Here is a 20,634-nt window from a genome sequence, read left to right as displayed (position 1 = left end):
TAACCTTTCCTAAGCATCTTCAATAGAATTTGCAGGTTTGGGGCTGAGGGATCATTTCTGAAAGGCCTGGATAAATGTTCTCTACTAGCAAGTATGGATGTGAGAGTTGGACTGTGAAGAAAGCTGATCGCCGAAGAATTGATGCTTTTGAACTGTGGTGCTGGAGAAGATTCTTGAGAGTCCCTTGGACTGCAAGGAGATCCAACCAGTCCATTCTAAAGGAGATCGATCCTGGGGGTTCATTGGAAGGACTGATGCTAAAGCTGAAACTGCAATACTTTGGCCACCTCATGCAACAAGTTGACTCACTGGAAAAGACTCTGATGCTGGGAAAGGTTGGGGGCGGGAGGAGAAGGGGACGACAGAGAATGAGATGGCTGGATGGCATCACCGACTTGATGGACATGAGTTTGAGTGAACTCCGGGAGTTGGTGATGGACAGGGAGGCCTGGCATGTTGTGATTCATGGGGTCGCAAAGAGTCGGACATGACTGAGCGACTGAACTGAACTGAACTGAGGATATTGTCAAAGAATGAAATACAGACTTTAATTCAGATATCATCCGTCGTCATATGATGTTCTTTAGAGCTGTGATCCCCAGCCTTTCTGGCACTAGGGACCATTTTCGTGGAGAGCAATTTTTCCACAGACAAGAGAGGGTGGAGTGGCTTTGAGATGATTCAAGCGCATTACATTTATTGTGAACTTTATTTCTATCATTATTACATCAGCTTCACCTCAGACCATCAGGCATTAGATCCTGGAGTTTAGGACCCTGACTTTAGAGCAAAAGAACATCCCTGAGCAAGCAGTACATCCGGTTGCTGTCTCTTTAGGCCTTTAGATGTGACACAAGGTCCTGCTACTCAAATCTTGTCTGACTTAGAAGGGATTCAGCCAAAATTTCTAACAAACGAAGAAGCCAAGGCCTTTTGGGAGCTCTGAAGAGCTGTGACTCACTGAGACTACCGTAGATCTGAGGCCAGGGGAAGAGCGGTAATCCTTGGGGGAAGCCTGTTCCCTGATTGAGGAAACTCCTGGTGAAAAACACAGCTGCAGGGAAAGCAGTGAAACGGGAACCAGCCTGACAGCCAGGTGGGTGTCAGCAGCACAAAGCAGGGACAGTCTCGGGGGATGACCGCAGACCATCGGAAACCAGGAGGGGAAGTCTCACTGGCTCTTTTCCTTGGGGAGAGGAAATCCCAAGCTAAAACACCTGGGGCAGGTGTCTGCAGCCAGCCTAAAGACCTCTCTGCTGGGGCCTCTTCAGCATGGTTTCTGCCAGAGCCACAGAAGGGATGGTGGGAGAGCAGGTACCACCCTTCCCAGGGGATCTCAGGCCCCATCAAGCACACTGGTCCACAATGCAGTAAATCCAGTTCTTCTGAGACAACTGATGGAAGTTTCTGTTCTGTTCTGTTCAGTCACTCAGTCGTGTCCGACTCTTTGTGACCCCGTGGACTGTAGCCTACCAGGCTTCTCCGTCCACGGGATTCTCCAGGCAAGAATACTGGAGTGGGTTACCATTTCCTTCTCCAGGGGATCTTCCCGACCCAGGGATCGAACCCGGGTCTCCCGCATTGGAGGCAGACGCGTTAACCTCTGAGCTGGGTATTAGACAGGATCAAGGAATTACTGTTAATTTTGTTGTATGTGGTACAGGCATAAGGGAATCTCTTTTTTTTAAAGTGGAATAGACATTTTAAAAAATGTATTTATTTTTAATTGGAGGATAATTGTTTTACAATATTGTGCTGGTTTCTGCCATACATCAGCATGAATCAGCCATAGGTTTACATGTCCCCTCCCTCTTGAATCCCCCTCCCAGGTCCCACCCCATCCCACCCCTCTAGGTTGTCACAGAGCACTGGTTTGAGCTCCCTGTGACATGTAGCAAATTCCAACTGGCTGTTGAGAGAGTAGCATGGAAACATATGTTACCATATGTAAAATAGATAGCCAGTGGAATAGACTTTTAAAAAATATATTTATTTCGCTGCGTCGGGTCTTAGTTGCTGCACACGAGATCTTCGTTGCATCATGAGGAAATTTTTGTTGACTTGGCACGTGGGCTCTCTAGTTGCTGTGCATGGGCTTGGTAGGTGCAGTGAGTGGGCTTAGTGGCCCTGTCCCATGTCCCCTGCATCACAAGGAAGATTCTTAACCACTGGACCATCAGGGAAGTGCCAGAAATCTATCTTAAAAATGAGATGCTTGCTGAAGTATGCAGGGGAGAAAAGATCTGGTGTGTGGGAACAGTTATTAAATGCTTAAGAAAAGAAATAGGTAGATACAGTAAAAATATAAAATTTTGATAATTTAAAACTAGAGGAATTCATTAAACCAGGCTCTCTACTTTTATGTTGTTTGAAGAATTTCATATTCTTCAATAAAAAAGAAGTTCGGGTCACATTCCCCAGTGTTTGGTTGAAGGACAATGTGGGTGGCACAACAGAGCAACAGCCTGGCTGCAACAATGAAGCGTTATCCCTGTGCCTCTCTTCCTGACCCTCACCAGTTGGGGAACAGCCTTCGTTCAAGGTCCTCAGGCCTGGGGCTGCCTGGAGTTAGTTCCTGAAGCTCTTATCACTGTTCCTCCAGGAAGTCTTTGGAAATGTCAGGCAAATAAGTTCTAAAGGCTCTTGCGGTGGGTACCCAGATCCTTCCAGTGCCCTGGGACCCTTCCTGCACCACACAGCCGTTCCCAATGGCTTTCAGCTCTCACTTGCTATTTGCATCTTCATTCTAAAGTCAGTCCAGGAGAGTACGCTGAGCAGGCCCATGACAAGCTCATACCATCTGCATTAGTATTTTCCTCCATCATCTTGACAGTTGAGAGTTGGCAACATTACAATTCAGACAGCACTCTGCGTTTGAAAGGAAAATTACGGTTTTTCAGAATGCAGCTGGCGTGCAAGTGAATAGGACAAAGTTTCTATGAAGACTTTTCCTCATTTTATGATATGAAAATAATAAAATATAGATTCAGCATGTGACTTTTACTGAAAAAGAACCACCAAAAGGGACAGAGATTTGGGGACAAAGGCAAACAATGCATTCTGTTCCATGGCAATAATTTTAATCAAAACCAAAACCAGCAAAACAGTCATTTAGAAATGATTTCTTCTCTGTGGGAGAAGTTAACTCGTTATTACTGTTCAAACCACTTGGAAATGAGCTCTTTGGGTGACTAGTTAAGATATATTCTTTTTAAAAATTTATTTTATTTATTTGGCTTCACTGGGTCTCAGCTGCAGCCCGCAAGATCTTCATTGCATTGCTCAGGATTTTTCATTGCGGCACATGGACTCTGGTGGCAGCACACGGGCTCAGTAGTTGCAGCGATGCATGGGCTTAGTTGCTCCACGGCATGTGGGATCTAAGCTCCCTGATGAGGGATCAAAACTCGTCCCCTGCCTTGGAAAGCGGATCCTGAACCTCTGGACCACCAGGGAAATCCGGAGATATATCCTTTTTGGCACATCTTCCATTTGTCAGTTAGGCAAGAAAAACTACAATTCACTTTTCTGGGGGGAACTTAGCTGAAGTATAGCCCACAGGTGAGACAGAGCCTCAAAAACTCCTAAGTTCAGGAGCAAACCAAACAGATTTCTCATGTATGAAAAAACACAGAAAAATAGAACAAGCAGAGAAGCTGTGTTTTCAAGTGTTTTTCTTCAAGTCAGTTCTGCACAATATGACACTGGCTTCTGAGGAATCCATCACTCATGCTACCTCCCTGGAACCAGATGTTTCAATTCTTCAGTATATCAGTTTCTTTGTTGGTTACCCACTGGCACTGGTGTGCTGATAAATGTTTAACAGGCATCTCCCCAGGGGGGAAAATGATATATCGTGTTTGCCCATCTCTGTGGGGGTGGTTATCCCCACCATGGTTGATTTCAGATTACCAATGTGATGTCACTGAACAGTGCAGTTGGGTACAGACACTCAACTGCACACCATTCTGTGGCATTTCCACTATACAAACACAATAGATGTCAATAACCTCAGGAGCACAGACAGCAGTAAAAGGTAGTAAAATAATTAGGCAGTGATGAGTTTTGGTTATTTTTTACCTACATTTTAAATATACTTTAATTGTAGGTTTATATAATATATATTTAATTTGGGCTTCCCTGGTAGCCCAGGGTAAAGAATCCACCAGCAATGTGGGAGACCTGGTTTCAATCCCTGGGTTGGGAAGATTCCCTGGAGAAGGGCATGGCAACCCACTCCAGTATTCTTGCCTGGAGAATCCCATGACAGAGGAGCCTGGCAGGCTTGTATGATGGCTGACTTTAACAACCAGCTCACAAAATTCCTGAAGAGGTAACAATCCGCTCTCACGGGCTGGTCCAGTCTGATACAGCACACCACAGTTACTTTGGGGACTCCTGGGTGGGACTAAACAAATCAGCCCCCTGCCTGGTCCTGCCACCACGAAGACCCTTATTAGTTCTAGACTAAGAGACCACATTCTCTCCAGAGAGTAGAATCAGTGTTCCTTCTAAACAGGAGATCCTGGGGGTCCAATAGGGGCCAGGCCTGGGGCAGCAGAATTTTAGCTGCTTTATTGGCTAGTTCCATCTGCTCTCAAGGCTCTCATCCCTGCCAAGTCCAGATGGTGCTGTCGGGCTATCAGAGTTCCCTACACAACCCACCCCCTCCCCCAGCCTTCTGACTCCCCTCACCCTCTGTTTGACAGATTTAATTCAAATCCCTGGCATCTCCTCCTTCCATTTGATGCAAAGCCAGTAAACCTTACACAGGAAGAGCCAAAGAAGCCAGATGCTGAATCATCCAAGGTCACACTGCTTCTCTGCTCTCCAGCCTCCCAGTTGTCTGTGGCAGCCTTTCCTCTAGGATTTTTCTAAGCCAGATACACCCTCTATATCTCACACTAGAGCATCACAGAATCTCAGGGATAGATGGGACCTTTCAGTCATTAAGCCTAAACCACAGCACGCTTGAGCAGCCACCAGCCCTGTCCCCTCCCTCCCCTGCATCTCTCTTCCCAGCTGTAAAGCTGCTGTCTGCCAGCTTCTATCCCTTGGCACTGAGCCATGATCACAAGCGGGAGCTGTTGTGATTGCTGACAGTGAAGGAAGCAAGAAGAGGAAAACTGCTGAAAGCCAGATCTGCGGTTAAGAGCTTCACATTCGACTGTGTTTATCTACCACATTTATAGGTGATGATGCAAAGGTTAAGCAAGATTAAGTGTCTTTCCTGAGGTCACATAAGCCATAAGTTATCAAGCCAGGATTTGAACCTGGGTAACTCAAACCAGCACCATTTACATCAATCTATGTTGGCTTTCACGAAGCATGATGACCCTGACAGCTAGTGGTGATTATGGTGGTTGCCATGCCTGGCTAGGGTAGTGAGAATGAACAATGCATCCCCCTAAGGGACAGCATTTGAGTTCCTCTTGAGGAGGGAGTGATCTTTGTTCAGGAAAATGCCTCTAATAAGCCACCCATGGTTGAAAGTAAAATCTTGAAGGTAGGGGTGTTGGCAGGAATTAAATTTTAAAAAATCAAATCAAAAAAGGAATGACTGTGCTGCCATCCATGAGAATATAAATGGATTTGGTTTGTCCCAAGAAGGGCTTCCCAGGTGGCACTAGTTGTAAAGAACCTGCCTGCCAATGCAGAAGATGTAAGAGATATGGGTTCTACCCCTGGGTGGGGAAGATCCCCTGGAAGAGGGAAAGGCATCCCACTCCAGTATTCTTGCCTGGAGAACCTCATGGATGGGGGAGTTTGACGGGCTACGGTCCATAGCGTCACAAAGAGTCAGACACGACTGAAGCGACTTAGCCTGCATGCACACAAGAAAGGAGACAGATATTATGTGGGGTGGAAGGTGAGTGGGTTCTTCTGTAGGGTCAAAGGAGTGTTTTATGAATGGGGGCTCCATGTCTGCACTGCTGTAAAGGCTCCCATTTCCTCCCACATCACCGAAACACACAGAGGCACCCACGCCCACGCTGACTCATTTGAATTTTGGTGCGTGTGGAAGGAGGGGTGAGAACTAAGCCTGTCTCAGCTAGGCAGTGCAGAGATGAGACACCACTGTCGCTTAAAATGCGGGAGCATTAGTCTGGAGTCAGCAGTGACGGCCCAAGATACAAGTTCCTGAGAAATCACGGAGTTCCAAAGGCCCAGTCAGCAGACTTCTCTGGATCTCAAGGAGCAGGGCATCCTTAGCTGACACACGGGCTACAGCAGCAAGAATCTCTCCTAGTGGCTGGCTGTAAGGGGGATGTCCTGTGGACCTGTGAGTGGAAGGAAACCTTTGACTTTGCAGCTGGTTGCAACTAACATGTTTATTGATCAGGGTTCCCCCTCAGTTGTGCCTGACGGGAGAGGCTTGGGGCCTTTATGCCCTTGGCATCCATGGAGGGGGGGCCACTAAGGCCTCTGGAAATGCAAGACATTCTGCAGTGAGGGAACATGAATCAAACTGGGGCCAAGGAAGCCTTCAGTCAGCTTGGCAGGGGCCTTCTCTCAAATCCCACCACTGATGGGGTAAGATGGGGCTATATGCTCTTGGCTGGTCCACAGAAAGCACAGGTGATAAGCCAGCACACACCTGGAAATCTCATATACACCTCTGCGGCTCTTACCTGAAAGTCACATCCAGGAGCTGAATCCTTCACACCATGCTGATCCAGAGCAGAGGCTCAGCAGAAGGGGGATGGGTACAGGTTGGCTCCAGGATGGCAGCAAATATTGAGTGCCATGGAAGAACAGAGACACTCCTGGCAGTATGCCAAACCAGTGGGGAACCAGACTGTCTGGGTCCCAGCCTTGCTGCCGACCAGCTAAGTGAAATGGTCTCCAGGATTCAGATTTCCATCTATAGAAACGGGACTGAACTGGTTCCAAAGTCCTGCTCTTCCTGTGGCCTCAAATCTGGCTTGGTGGGTGACCTTCTTAGTTTCACCTCTGAGCCCCAGTGAATATGAAACGGCAGAGCAAGTCTTCCCAACACGGTTGGGATGCCAGCACAGGGCTTGGGACAGTGCCAAAGATCAGTGTGGGAACTGCACCTGGAGAAGGAAGTGGAAAGGCTTGAAGGGACGAGGTTTTCAAATTCAGCTGTGTGTTTCAGGAGGGCAGGCTGCAGTCTAGCCACAGACTTGGGAAAAAAATGTAGTACAGTTTTAAGAAAGGATTAAGACAACATATTCCTGAACTGGGTGGTCTTCTGGTGACACTTTAAGCCACAGTCTGAGCTGGAGATTCAGAAGCAGCCATAACCAGCCTCAGATTTTCTATTAATATTAGACCACAGCAGTAGGTCTAGGAATGCTAACTCCAGGGAGAGTGACAAGAGGGCTGCTGCCAGGGTCCTTCCAAAACATCAGCATAAAATGACAGCAGATAGAAGCCCTGCTCACCTTCAGGTGCATAAGAAATATTAGACCATTTTGCTGACTTTGGACTCACCCTCTGACATGGTTCTATGATCGCCTGCACATGGCTTTCTTGGTCATTCACTTCCAGGAGGGTCAGCTCTTACCTGAGTGATTGAAGCTAGCTGCTTCAGTCTTCCTTGGATTTACATTAACAGTGTTCTCAAGACCAGCCTTCATTAGGACTTAAAAAAGGGATGTGTCTCTCCTACTTCTGCCAAGGTAGATGGGAATCCATGTAGCTCATTTTCTTTACACAGAATAGTTTCTAATCTAACAAGTAGGTTAGATCAATGCATATTCATGATTCTTTCAAACAACTCACCAAAGAGCCATTTCTTCCTTTTCCCACTAGAATTTCAGATGATCCCAACTTACCACTTCCACCAAAATGTCACAAAACTATTCCAGACCTTTCTCCTTCTCTTTCTTCCTCATCCCTTCCCCAGTGGTCATGGAATCCCCTTTGAGTTGGGAGCACTGAGTCTTCAATTGTGACACTAATGGCTTATGATCCACTTACACTGGTGATCAGACCCTCAAGACCTAAAGCCCCAAATCCACCTTCGAGGGGGGATACCCATACCCCTCAGCAATCAGACAAACAGCATGAAGACATTTTTCCCAAGTGCAGAATCATATATATTCTGAGTGACTGAGCTATTGGCATTCAAGTTTTGACCAGTTTCAAGATGCTACTACCAGATAATGGGAAGACTGTATACAGACACCGCAATTTATGTTACATAAGGAAGACTGTTAGTTGGTATACCAGTCAAGAGTTTCAGGTTACATACGATACATCCAGAAGGCTGAATACATTACTCCTTTCAGGTCATAAGATCTCTGAGAAGGTGCATCCATTTTCAGGCCCCCCACCACTGTTTAGTGTGCTAATGCCAAGAATTTATGGTCTCTTTCTTTAACTCTTCCCAGAAGAGGGGTGATAGGAAACTGTTAAAAACCAGATGCTGTAGGCATCTTTCTACCACCTCCCACATAATGCAGCCTCATTAATTAACCCACTTCAACCTCAAAGCACACCGCCCTCAAGAGGTACATAAAATAGGCATATCCCCTATCAGAAGAATGGAAAAATCGAGGTCAGAGTCAACTTGATTATATAGAGTTACCAGCTGTTGAAGGGGAGAATCAGAACGAGGAGCTGGCTCTGTGCCCCATGTTCCCTCCAGCGGGCCCTATGGGCAGCTGTGACGAGAGCGGCCCAGCCCTCTGGCTGAGGCTCACAGGGCCCACAGCCAGAGTGGGAAATCCTGGAGCAAGGCTACGACCCAGCTGTGCCCCAGCTCTCTCTGCTTCTAGACAGGGCTGGGTTCCGAGCAATGGCGCCAGTGACTACAGGTGTCACTGGCAGCTGGAAAACTGGCCCCTTTTGACAACTCTGGAAGCATCCTCCAGCTGCTCTGCTCAGAATGGGGCCCACTATCATCCCCTGAGGTAAAGTGGAGAGACTGAGCTTACACTAAATTGTGGGAAGGAGTGGATGCATCTTCCAGAAGGTCATCACTTGGTTCAGAGGTTTACATAGGCAGCATCTGGCCAATTCCAATGAGAACAGAACCTAGAACCATTCTTCTAAACCCACCCTGAGTGGTAAAGATAAGGTACATGTCTTAACCTATATTAAAGGTGAAGGATTATCATTTTTCAACTGTACAGACACATGACTGGAGTTACAGCTCAGTGGCATGCACCTTATGTTGACTGTATTTAAACTACTACTGTGTAGTGAGACATCTCCATTACACGGTGCCAGTTTTCCGTTGTACAATTGTTACTTAGTGAGATCTGATTTTAGCCACAGTATTTTCAAAGCCAGTTTCTATTTAAATGTGTTGTGAAAGAAAATGGACTAGTTTGACTTTACATACATTTTACATTACAGAAGAAGTTCAGGAATTCATACACCCAAATGGGTGTTGCTGCCTTCAAACTAGTCACCTTGGGAAGATGTGTGTTTAGTCGAGGGAAGCTGGCCTTACTCAGAACATTTCTAGGACCCTCCTTGGAGCTATCCAGCTGTAAGCTTCCTTAATGTTGTTGGTCTTTGTCCTTTAAGGGTAGATTTCTTTTTTGAGGAATGATTTTTTTTAACAGCCAAAGAGCATTAGAAGATAAGTTTAAGTAAAATGAGTGATGGAGCTTGGGATGACCTCTGGGGAGGAGTGGTGTAAAAAGTGAGGTCTGACTATAAGGTGGTGAGGCCTCTTTTCTTGCATGGCTTCAGAGATAATTCCAAAGAGGAAGTCTATGTGGTCTTGGCACATGAAACATTGCAGCTCAAGAGTCAGGTCTCCCAAGGAAGTAAGTATGATCAGGGTGACTCTTGAGTGCGTCTGTTCTAGTTTATTTGGTTAAAAAGGTAGTCGTGTTCACTTCTGTCATACTTCATACAAGCAGAAATGGAAAACTCCGTCTCTGTGATTTCCTCCCAAGGGAAGGGTCATCATCTACTGCTAGAAGAGTTCAAATGGAAAGCACTTGGTGTCATGTCAACATTATCCACTTCCCTTCACCGTCCCCCCATAAGATATGCAATGAGTTATCCTTGATACCTGAGTCTCCCCAGTGTGGAAAAGTGAGTAAAGACAGGTCTCTGGAACCTGGCTAAGACTAGTATGTCAATGGGACTGGAGTGTGTTTCCAATGGCTCTATCTACCCAACAGGCCCACAACACCAACTTGTATGAGAAAATCTCCTATAGCTAAGCACACAAAGTTTCAGCAGAGGAAGCGGGGAATGATTATTTTTCAGTAGCTCTCTAGGATTAAAAACCCACTGGCTTCTGATGTCAAGTGAACGGGAGTCCACCGAAAAGAAGTCCATGGTGTTCTAGTGCACGCTTAAGGAAGGAAGTGTGTGGCCACTAGCTCACTGAAATGCATTTCCAGCTGAGGCCAAAGGCAGCAAAGGTGCAAGAGGCTGCTGGGGCCGGCGTTAGTTGAAGCAGGGTCTATATACTTGGCAAAGCAGTTTGTAGAAAGCTCCAGTTACAGAGCAGGATGTCTGCCAACCACTGAAGTCAAAGGACGCTCAATCTCACTTTCTACAAAGCGCTTCATTGAAGATGCTAATGAGGAAGCTCCCTTTGAAACACCATATCCTGAGTGTCAGAGAAATATGGTCAGTATGGTGACTGATGGGGAGCAGAGACTGATTCTTTAACAGCACTGGGGCTGTGCATTCTCTGAGCAGCTCTCTCACGCACACATGGACACACACACACTCTTAATGAAGAGCACACAACTGCAGTCACATTCCACCTCTTCTGCACGTGCCTCTGTCGGGTGGTTGCTCTTTTGTACGGTATCTCCAGGAGCAGTTCCAGCTTAATGGGCTCCGCTGCTAAAAGCCAAAGCACAGCACAGAGTCCGTGCCCCAAGTCAGCCATAACATCCAAGTGCTCGCGGCAGACATCGGTCTCAAATCAATCAGTCGGGATGTTGTTCTCGGTGAGGGTTTTTATATTAGTGTTTCTAAAAACCACAAAGCTAGGCCATTTGCTTAAATCATCATTAGAAAGAATGCCGAGTGCCCAGATGGGATTTCTAGTTTCTGTGCAAATGAAATCACACTAGTCCAGATTTTATTCGCTCAAAACTACTAGGGAAGCAGTAGGATTTGGTTTCAGTGCTGCCAAAAAGCAGGAATTCACTTAAGTTTTAATTCTGAAGCAATCCTGGTGTTAATGTTGTAGCTGGGTTCAGGCAGCATGGGGGCTGGGGCCCCCGCGGTGCTGGCTGAGGAAGCCCGGACCTCTCCCAGTTCAGGCTCACTCTCGCTGGAGGTAGACCCACTGTTTATGGCATAGACGCTCTCCGCAACTCCCTGAGCTGAAGCACAGCCATCTGGCTCCTTCTTCTCCCTGGGGCTAGACAAGCCTGGGAGGACGGCCATCTTCCCGGTCTGCCTGTTGGGCAGCAAGGACATGGTGTAGTCTGCAATGATCCCGCCCACATCTAAGTTGCATGCCTGGTCGAAGGCTAGGAAGCCCACGTTGGCATTTGCCTCACACACCACAAAGGAGCCATCGTCCATGATGAGAAGATCGATGCCACAGAAGTCCATGCCCAGGATGTTGGACACCTGGATAGCCAGCTGCTTGCCTTGTTCCGTCAGTGGGCACATGACGCCCACGCCACCTGTGGGGAAATCACAGTGATGGAACGGTGACACTGTAACCGAGCAGGACCCTACGGGCGCTTCCCAGAACAGACCCCCAACCATGTTCTCCGCCTGCCTTTTGTCTGTAGAAAAATGTTAGTCAAAGAATAAATTTAGTCAGAAAAGTGAGAACATGCAGAAAGAAATGAAAACAGTCCAGCAAGACAAAATAATAATACTTTAGCCATTAAACAAAGCAAGGACCTTTAGCTCTCCCTCAAGGACTATGGATAATATTCTGAGCCATGTCCTTTTAGCTGTTTTGCAATTCTGAAACCCTCACCAGGCTGAAGAAGTTAACTGTATGCTGTTCATGGCATGTAGACCAGACCAGTAGGAACCAGAAGGTTGATGATGCTGAGTCCCCATTATCTCATCACTGACCAATAAGAAGAATGTCCATGAGCTGATCATGCCCAGCTCCTTGAATACCATGAGACTCCTCACTACCCCCTCCAGGGTGGGACACACAGTCCTGTGGGCATTAGCCCACTGTGGCCCCCTTTTCCTGGCAAAGCAATAAAGCTATTTCTTTCGGTGCTGTGCTGTGCTTAGTTGCTCAGTCGTGTCTGACTGTTTGCAACGCTATGGACTGTAGCCCACCAGGCTCCTCTGTCCATAGCATGCTTCAGACAAGAATACTGGAGTGGGTTGCCGTGCCCTCCTCCAGGGGATCCTCCCAACTTAGGATTGAACCCAGGTCTGCCACATTGTAGGAGGATTCTTTACCATCTGACCCACCAGGGAAAGTCCAAGAATACTGGAGTGGGCACCCTACCCCTTTTCCAGGGGAACTTCCCGACCCAGGAATCAAACCGGGGTCTCCTGCATTGCAGGTGGATCTTTACCAACTGAGTTACCTGTAGAATTTCTTTCTACTTCTCCCAAAACTCTGTCTCCGAGATTTAATCCATCCTAGTGTACAGAGGCCAAATTTTGGCAAAAATACCAGACACCAACTGATGAGTCAAATGACCTTTCAAAGGAAGGGGGGTATGCTGGTGAGAGGCAGCGAAATGGGCATTTTTATTACTTACAAAAGGCCTGCATGGAAATCAGGACACTCTTTGAGAAAGTAATACGAAAGTAATATTCTTTTCTAGAGTTTAAAAAAATGTTTATATTCTCTGACGCAGTCATCACACCACAAAGGAAATAACCTTATATAATAGGGAAAAAAGCTTTATGCACAAATATGCCAACGGCAGAGTTATTCAAAATACTGGAAAATCAAAATACCGGTACACAGTAGTCATCTGATATTTGTTGATGAGTAAATAAAATATTATCATCTAAGTAGCTCACAGTAGAAGAAAGGAGCATAGTTCACAACCATTACTAAAAATGATGGTGAGTTTGAGATCACATGGGAAAATATTAACACTTAAAAGGTATAAGGGCTGTGCAGCACGACCATAATTATGCAAAAAAAAAACCCAAAACCCATTGTCAGAAACAAGACCACCAAAATGTTAACACTGGTTGTCTCTAGATGGTGGGATTAATGATAAACATCTTTTTTCATTTGACTGTGCCATATTTCCTAACTTTTCTACATTGAGGATGCATTAGAAGAAACTAGAAGAAACAGAATTAACTTATTATTTTCTGAGAGAGACTTGTGAGACAAAAATCCCATACCAAGACAGAGTCTACTTACTCGTACTTGGTTAGAAAGCTAAGACCTCAGATTTAATTGTCTCCCTTTAGTCTTCCTGCGAAGATAACACTTGGGATTTCCTTCATGGTCCAGTAGGATAAGAATCTGCCTGCCAATTCACGGGACACAGATTAGATCCCTGGTCCAGGAAGATCTCACATGCCTCAGGGCAACTAAACCCTGTGCCCACAACTACTGAAGCCGGCACTCCAGAGCCTGTACTCTGCAATGAGAGAAGCCATTGCGGCGAGAACCCTGTGCACTGTGAGCAAGAGTAGCCCCCACTCACCACAACCAGACAAAGCCCATGCAAAGCAGCAAAGATCCAGCAGAGCCAAAATAAATAAATCAAGTGGTTAAAAAAAAATGACAACTTAAAAACACAACACTTGTATTCTCATAAACTGATGACTTAAACCTTAACTCTGCCTCTCCACCACTTATTACATTGTATGAGGAAAAGGTTATTAAGCAGCTTTAAAACAGTTCATCAAAAAAAAAAAAGCAATATGGATAAATTACAAAGTCGTGTATTTTCCAGTTAAAGAATGAATTTTGTGATAATACATAAGGTTTGATACTGTGGCAAAACATAGGAGTGTCATGAAAATTAAATGAGATAATATACTAGGTATAGTGTCAACCTCAGCCTAGCATTTGCTTCTTTCACAGCACTTTAGTCACTGTATCTTACAATGATCTGTTTATACATCTTCTTCTTTACTGGACTCTAAACCTCCTGAGGGCAAGGACTCTCATTAATCCTTACACTATCAGCATCTACCCTGGAGCCCACTCTGGGAGACTGCTCAACCACACTCCAGTTGAAGGACTGGATTGGTGTTTCGGCCTCTTCATTAGTCACCAGACTTGATACACTCATCTGGTGATTTAGGAAATAACAACTGGGTATTTTTTCATATTACCAACAAATTCCACTCATGACAATAGTTGACAATAGCTTTCTGTAATGAACATAAGAATTTCCATGCCCTTGGGACCATCTCCATTCACCACAGCAGAACACAAGCCTTATTGACAGGTTAATGGGATAGGGTTATACATTTGACCCAAACAAACTGCAGCTTTCTAACAACATCAAATATAGAGGAAAAACACAATTAAAGAAAAAAAGAAAAAGAAAGACAACTTCAATTATCAATGCAAGGTAAAAGCATATGCTCTGTCTCCTGCCATTACCTTGGTTTACTTCTCACTTTCTTTATTTTTATTTTTTTGTTTTTGGCCATACCACACTGCTCGAAGGAGTTCCCAGACCAGGGACTGAAGTCATGCCCTCAGCAGTGAAAGTGCAGAGTCTGAGCCACTGGAACCCCAAGGAATACCCCCACTGCCTTAGTTTTAGACTCTCCATACTTCTGGCCTGAGCTGTTGCTGCAGTTTCCAAACTCAGCTCCCCTGCCTCCCTCCTATGCTTTCAATCCATCCTCTTTCCAGATGTCAGTTTTTCTCAAACACCAGTCCTCCTGTCACTCCCTTGTTTAATGGTGACTGCCAGGTCCTAACACCTACGAGATAGGGTTCACATCACAGTGTCCTGACATTCCGTGGTTTGACCTCCATCACGGCCCTTATACCCACCTGTTCCCCACCTGGACTCCTTACTGCTAAGGGAAAGGGCTCGCTTCTAATTCCTCTCTGTGATCCTGGCACCTCGCAGAGGGTCTGACCAGGTAGGAGGGATCAAGACACCTTGATTGGGTGCAAACCTCCCGAGATGGTGAAGGACAGGGAAGCCTGGCGTGCTGCAGTCCATGGGGTCACAAACAGGTGGACTGAGCAACTGAACAACAAAAACATCCTGATGAAAAACCCCGGTGGCTTCCCCCTGACCAACGGCCCCACTCTGAGCTTCGGTGCCTCACCGAGAGAGCAGTTGCTCTGCATCCGTCCATCTGTGGAGCAGCGAAGCATGGAGCCTATCACCTGGCCGCCGACCACCACCACCCGGATATCTTTTCCGTGGGACTCCTTCACGTACTTCTGGAACAGGTAGGGCACGTCGTGGCGGATCAGGTGGCAGATGTCTGAGAGGTGGTGTTTATCTCTTGCAAGAAAAACACCTTTTCCTTTAAGAAGAAAGACAAAGAGTGAAAAAGGAGTTAGACGCGCTCTGAGCACAGTCCTTGCCATCCCACCTCCCGGTCCAGAGTCAACCATTCTTTGCCAACCTGCCTCACTCTGGCCCCTTCAACTTCCCTGAGTTGATTCTTGTGTCTTCTCAAATGGCCATCAAATTTTACTTTCCCTGGGTTTTACTCACCTCCCTCTCTGTTCACAATGCTTTTTTTTCCCCAAAATGAAATCAAAATGTATTCCAGAAACACACAGAAGAGGCCAAAATAAAAATCTTAAGAATCTAGTTAATTCGGTTCCAAAACTGGAGGATGCTGATCTGGCAGAGTCCATGTCTCACTCACTTTTGTTTAAATCCCCAAAACTTACACCGTGTCAATCAATGTTTATGGAACATAATTAACTGAACATACTTTAGAGAAATTCCCAGTTGAAATGGAGAGAGACCACAAAAGATAATGACACAGCCTGATACGGCATTAGGAGAGGTCAGTGCTGAATACTATGGGAGTTGAAGAAGTAGCCACTGCCAGACGTCCTGAACTTTCGAACGTAAGAAATGTATTATTTAGCTATATCTATTTAATTCTAAAAGGAACGACCCACAATTCTATTGATGTCTGGGGAAAGCATTCCTACTTGATTCCAAATTCTTTATTTTCTGCCTGAATCACTTATGCTTTTGAATTATTTGACATCTGCTTTTCCATTTGCACATTAGCTAACAGATCTGAGCAGGGGGGCCCGAAGGGTTTCCTCTACAAATCTGACATGAACATACTATACCCTGAACCTTGTTAGCAAAAATGGAACAAAGAGATGGCCTTCCTAAGATTTGTTACTACCTTAAAAAGAGTGTGACATTTCAAGGGATAAGTATCAGCCCCCAGTGGCGAATAAGATCAAAAAGTAACCTCCAAAACATGGCTTGGTCATTGGACATTTGGCACCAGGAGATCTTGCATCTAGCAGCAGATGGCTGGGATTCAATGATAGGCACTGGGAGGATTTTCAGCAGAAATGGGGGCTAAAGATGCTGAACCTGATTTGTATGATCATTTATAATGTTTTCTTGACTTCTTAGCCCTCTGCATATAAATCAAATGCTTTTCTACCAAAATAAATAAATAAATAAATGTAATCCAAGTGAAAAAAAAGAAATGGGGGCTAAAAACAGGTTCCTTGGTCCTGGCACAGAGGTTCCAATATGGGGCTTAGTCTGCAGTTAATTAAGGAGCTACAGTTTTAAAGCAAGGTGGGAAAAAACTAGGGTGGGGTCGGGGGAAGAGTACTAAGATTATTTAATCATCTACTGTGTACCAAATACTTTATTTTTTAAAGTTATATCTTTCATATTTCATGCTAGCTCTGTGAAGGCATTAGGACAAGTATAGCTGTTTTTGTTTGACAGAAAAGGAAAATTAGGGCCCACAAGATTAGTAACTTTCTCAAGGGCACATCGTGCATGAGTCCACTGCCTTCTTGAGATTTATTTCCATATACCAGAGCCTAACAACTGCTACAACTTTGTTCACTCCCTATCCACTGTCCCTCAGATACTGTGTGTTACAACCAATCTGAAAATGAAAGTAAGAACACCATTCCACTTACAATAGTATCAAAAGGAATACATTTAGTCAAACAGGTTCAAGACTTATTCACAGAAAACTACAAAACATTTTTGAAAGAAATTAAAGACTGAAATAAGTGGAAAGACATTCCATGTTCAAAAAATGGAAGATAATATTGTTAAGATGGAAATACTCCTCAAATTGACCTACAGATTCAATGTAATCCCCACCAAAACTCCAACTTCCTTTTACTGCAGAAATTGATATGCTGATTCTAAAATTTATATGTAAATTTATGGGACGGGTTTGGGTGGACTCCGGGAGTTGGTGATGGACAGGGAGGCTTAGCATGCTGCGGTTCATGGGGTCACAAAGAGTCAGACACGACTGAGTGACTGAACTGAACTGAACTGAATAGCCAACACAATCTTGAAAAAGAAGGACAAAGTTGGAGGACTTGAACTTCCCAACTTCAAAACTTTCTACTGGTGGCTCAGATGGTAAAAGAATCGGCTTGCAATGCAGGAGATCCGGGTTTGATCCCTGGGTTGGGAAGATCTCCTGGAGAAGGGAATGGCAACCCACTCCAGTATTCTTGCCTGGAGAATCCCATGGACAGAGGGGCCTGCTGGGCTACATACCGTCCATGAGGTCGCAAAGAATCAGACATGACTGTGTGACTAATACACACACGCACACACAACAGTGTGGCATAAGGATAGACATACAGATCAATGAAATAGAATTGAGAACCCAGAACAAACCCTCATACAGATGGTCAATTTTGGATTTTTGACAAGAGTTCCAAGAGCATTCAGTGGGGAATCAATAGTCCCTTCAACAATAATACCAGGAAAGCTGGATATTCACAGGCAAATGAATGAAATTTGACTCCATCACACCATATACAAAAATTAATTCAAAATTGATCAAACACCCCAAATATAAGGGCTAAAACTGTAAAACTCCTAGAAAAATAGGTGTAAATCTGTATGACCTTGGATTAGGCAAGCACAAAATGACATCAAAAGCACAAGTAATCAAAAGAAAAAACTGAACTTCATCAAAATAAAAAACCTTTCGTACAATCAAAGGATGCTATCAAAAAAAGTGAAAAGATGACCTACAGAGTAGGAAGAAATCATGTTCAAATTAGGTATCTGATAAGAGTGTAGTAACCGCAATACAGAAAGAGCTCTAAAAAATTTAATTTAATAAAAAGATCAGTAAACCAACTGAAAATGGGCAAAGAATTTGAAAAGTCATCTCTCCAAAGAAGATATACAAATGGACAATAACATGAAAAGATGTTCAACATTAGTCATTAGGGAAATACAAATCAAAAGCATAGTAAGATACCACAAACACCCACTAGGATGGCTATAATAAAAACAAATTACACATTTAAAAGTTGCTGAGAGTAAATCGTAGAAGTTTTTATAATAAGGAAAAAAATTCTGTACCTATGACAGATATTAACTTACTGTGATCATTTCACAATATATACAAATATTGAATCACTGTGATGTACATCTGAAACTAATACAATGTTACATGTCAATTATACCCCAATTAAAAAAAGATTTTAAAAATTTAAAAATAAATCTGTAAAAATAGACCTATATATTACTAATGCTTGACAAACATGCATTTTTGTTCTTTTTGGTTTGTGACTTGTTTCTATTGTGGAGGTATGGTGAACATTTACAGCACTTGCCTAGGCCAATTAATATACCTAATATAAAAGTTTTATTTAGTATGTGGTGAAAACAGAACTCTCATACATTGCTGGTAGGGATATAAAATGGCATAACTGTTGTGGAACATCATTGTAGGGAAACATTGGTAGTTTCCCTAATGTTAAACACAAAGTTGCCATATGACCCTGCAATTCCATTCTTAGGTGTATATATATATATACCCAAGAGAAATGAAAACATATGTTCACACATATGTGCATGAATGTTCACATCAGCATTATTCATAATAACCACAAAATAAAACAACCCAAATGCTCATCAATGGATAACAGATAAACAAAATGTGGCATATCCATATAAATTATTATTGAGTCATAAAAAGGGATAAAAAATGGATCCATTCTACAGCATGGATGATCCTTCACTAAAAGAAAGCAGACTCAAAAGGCCACATATTGTATGGTTCCATTGATATGAAACATCCCAAAGAGGCAAATCCATAGAAACAGAAAGTAGATTAGGTGTTGCCAGGGGCCAGGGGAGGGACCACTGGGACTGACCTTTGACAAGTACAGGGATTTTTCTGGAGGTGATGGAAATACTGTGGAATTAGATAGTGGGGGTTACCCTGGTGGCTCAGACAGTAAAGAATTTGCCTGCAATGTAGGGGACCTGGGTTCGAGCCCTTGGTCAGGAAGATCCCCTGGAGAAGGAACTGGCTACCCACTCTACTATTCTTGTCTGGAGAATTCCATGGACAGAGGAGGAACCTGGCAGTCTACAGTCCATGGTGTTGCAAAAAATTGGGCATGACTGAGTGACTAACATTTATTTACACAATGGTTGTACAGAAGAATAAAAATACTAAAATCCTCATAGTTGGACAACAGAAAATGGTACATTTTTTGTTTCATGAATTATCTCTTAATTTTTAAAACATCTAAAAGTACTACATTTGCTATTTCGTTTATCTATCGTCTGTCTTACCTTTTACAACGTGACCTCCTTGAGGGCAGGAAGTTTTTTTCTGTTCCTTCCTGTGTCCCCCTGGCACTTTGCGGGCACTCAATAAATATCAGTTGAATTTTATTTCACGTATATTTCACCACAATAAAAAACTAGTTGAGACACTGCATTTTTGCACTGCAGTATAGCCGAACAGTATTCAGACCCCACCTCACCATCCCAACTCATTTCTCTTACTCAACTCCTTTCCCAGGTTGCTTTGCCCACCCCGGCTTCTGCAGGCTGCTTACCCAGTTCAAATTCCACATTCCAAGTGAAATCTCCTTTCCTTCCACTGAAGCCTTCCCTGCCACAGGGCATAGTGGGCCCCTCCCTTGGTGAGGCTGAAACAGGTGCTAGGACCTGCGCGCCACAGTGGGCATCACCCTGCAGTGCAACGTCTCTACCCTCTACACAGCGAAGGCCAAGAGCAGGGCGTGTGTCAGGTTCAAGGGAATTGCTCATTCCATGTCCACCCAGGGTACCTCCTGTCACTCCAGATGCCCTGAGCAGTACAGGATGGCATCTGGGTATCATCAGGAGGTGCCTGCTCACATACCACGGGGGAGGGGAACTGCTTTCGGCTGCACACATCCTCTTCAACTACTGTGTCCTGAGCACTGTAGGAGGTCCTGGGGACAGAGATTGGCAGGACCAAGTTCCCACCTCTGAGCAGCTGCAGTCAAAAAGGGGAAACGGCACAGAAATCTACGCCTGTTGTAAAGCGTAGTGCTACGCTGGAGGCAAGGATGAAGTGCTTCGGAAACACAAGGGAAGAGGGATTAACTTTGGAAGAGAGGGAAGGAGACCAGGGTTGTGGAGGGAGAAGAAAGACGCGAAGCTGGCTTTAATGCACAGGCAGAAGCTCACTAGAGCACAGAGGAAGGCAGCGTCCCCAGAAAAGGGAAGAGAACAAAGATTTTTTTAAGAGAGCAGGAGACACAGTCTAGTCTAGAATGGATTACGGAGTGTTCAGGTAGCCAGAGAAGGC

At 44.6% G+C, this 20,634-nt stretch overlaps 1 protein-coding gene across 1 annotated transcript in view; it reads right to left on the bottom strand.

The window, feature by feature from the left end:
- Nucleotides 1-8,069: 8,069 nt before the first annotated feature.
- The window catches only part of RIMKLA (ribosomal modification protein rimK like family member A), a 35,538-nt gene continuing 22,973 nt past the window's right edge, over nt 8,070-20,634 (bottom strand). The window contains exons 4-5 of the mRNA XM_055403479.2: nt 15,157-15,360; nt 8,070-11,588 (exon numbers count right to left, since the gene is read on the bottom strand). Of these exons, the coding sequence (XP_055259454.1) occupies nt 11,098-11,588; nt 15,157-15,360 (695 nt within the window). The 3' untranslated portion in view covers nt 8,070-11,097. The remainder of the gene's footprint in view (nt 11,589-15,156; nt 15,361-20,634) is intronic.

This window comes from Moschus berezovskii, chromosome 4, assembly GCF_049115385.1.
Source record: "Moschus berezovskii isolate FMDL1 chromosome 4, NW_MosBer_1.0, whole genome shotgun sequence".
In the NCBI taxonomy this organism is placed as follows: domain Eukaryota; kingdom Metazoa; phylum Chordata; class Mammalia; order Artiodactyla; family Moschidae; genus Moschus; species Moschus berezovskii.
The sequence above is the reverse complement of the archived record's forward strand: the minus strand, read 5'-3'. Positions and strand labels throughout refer to the sequence as shown.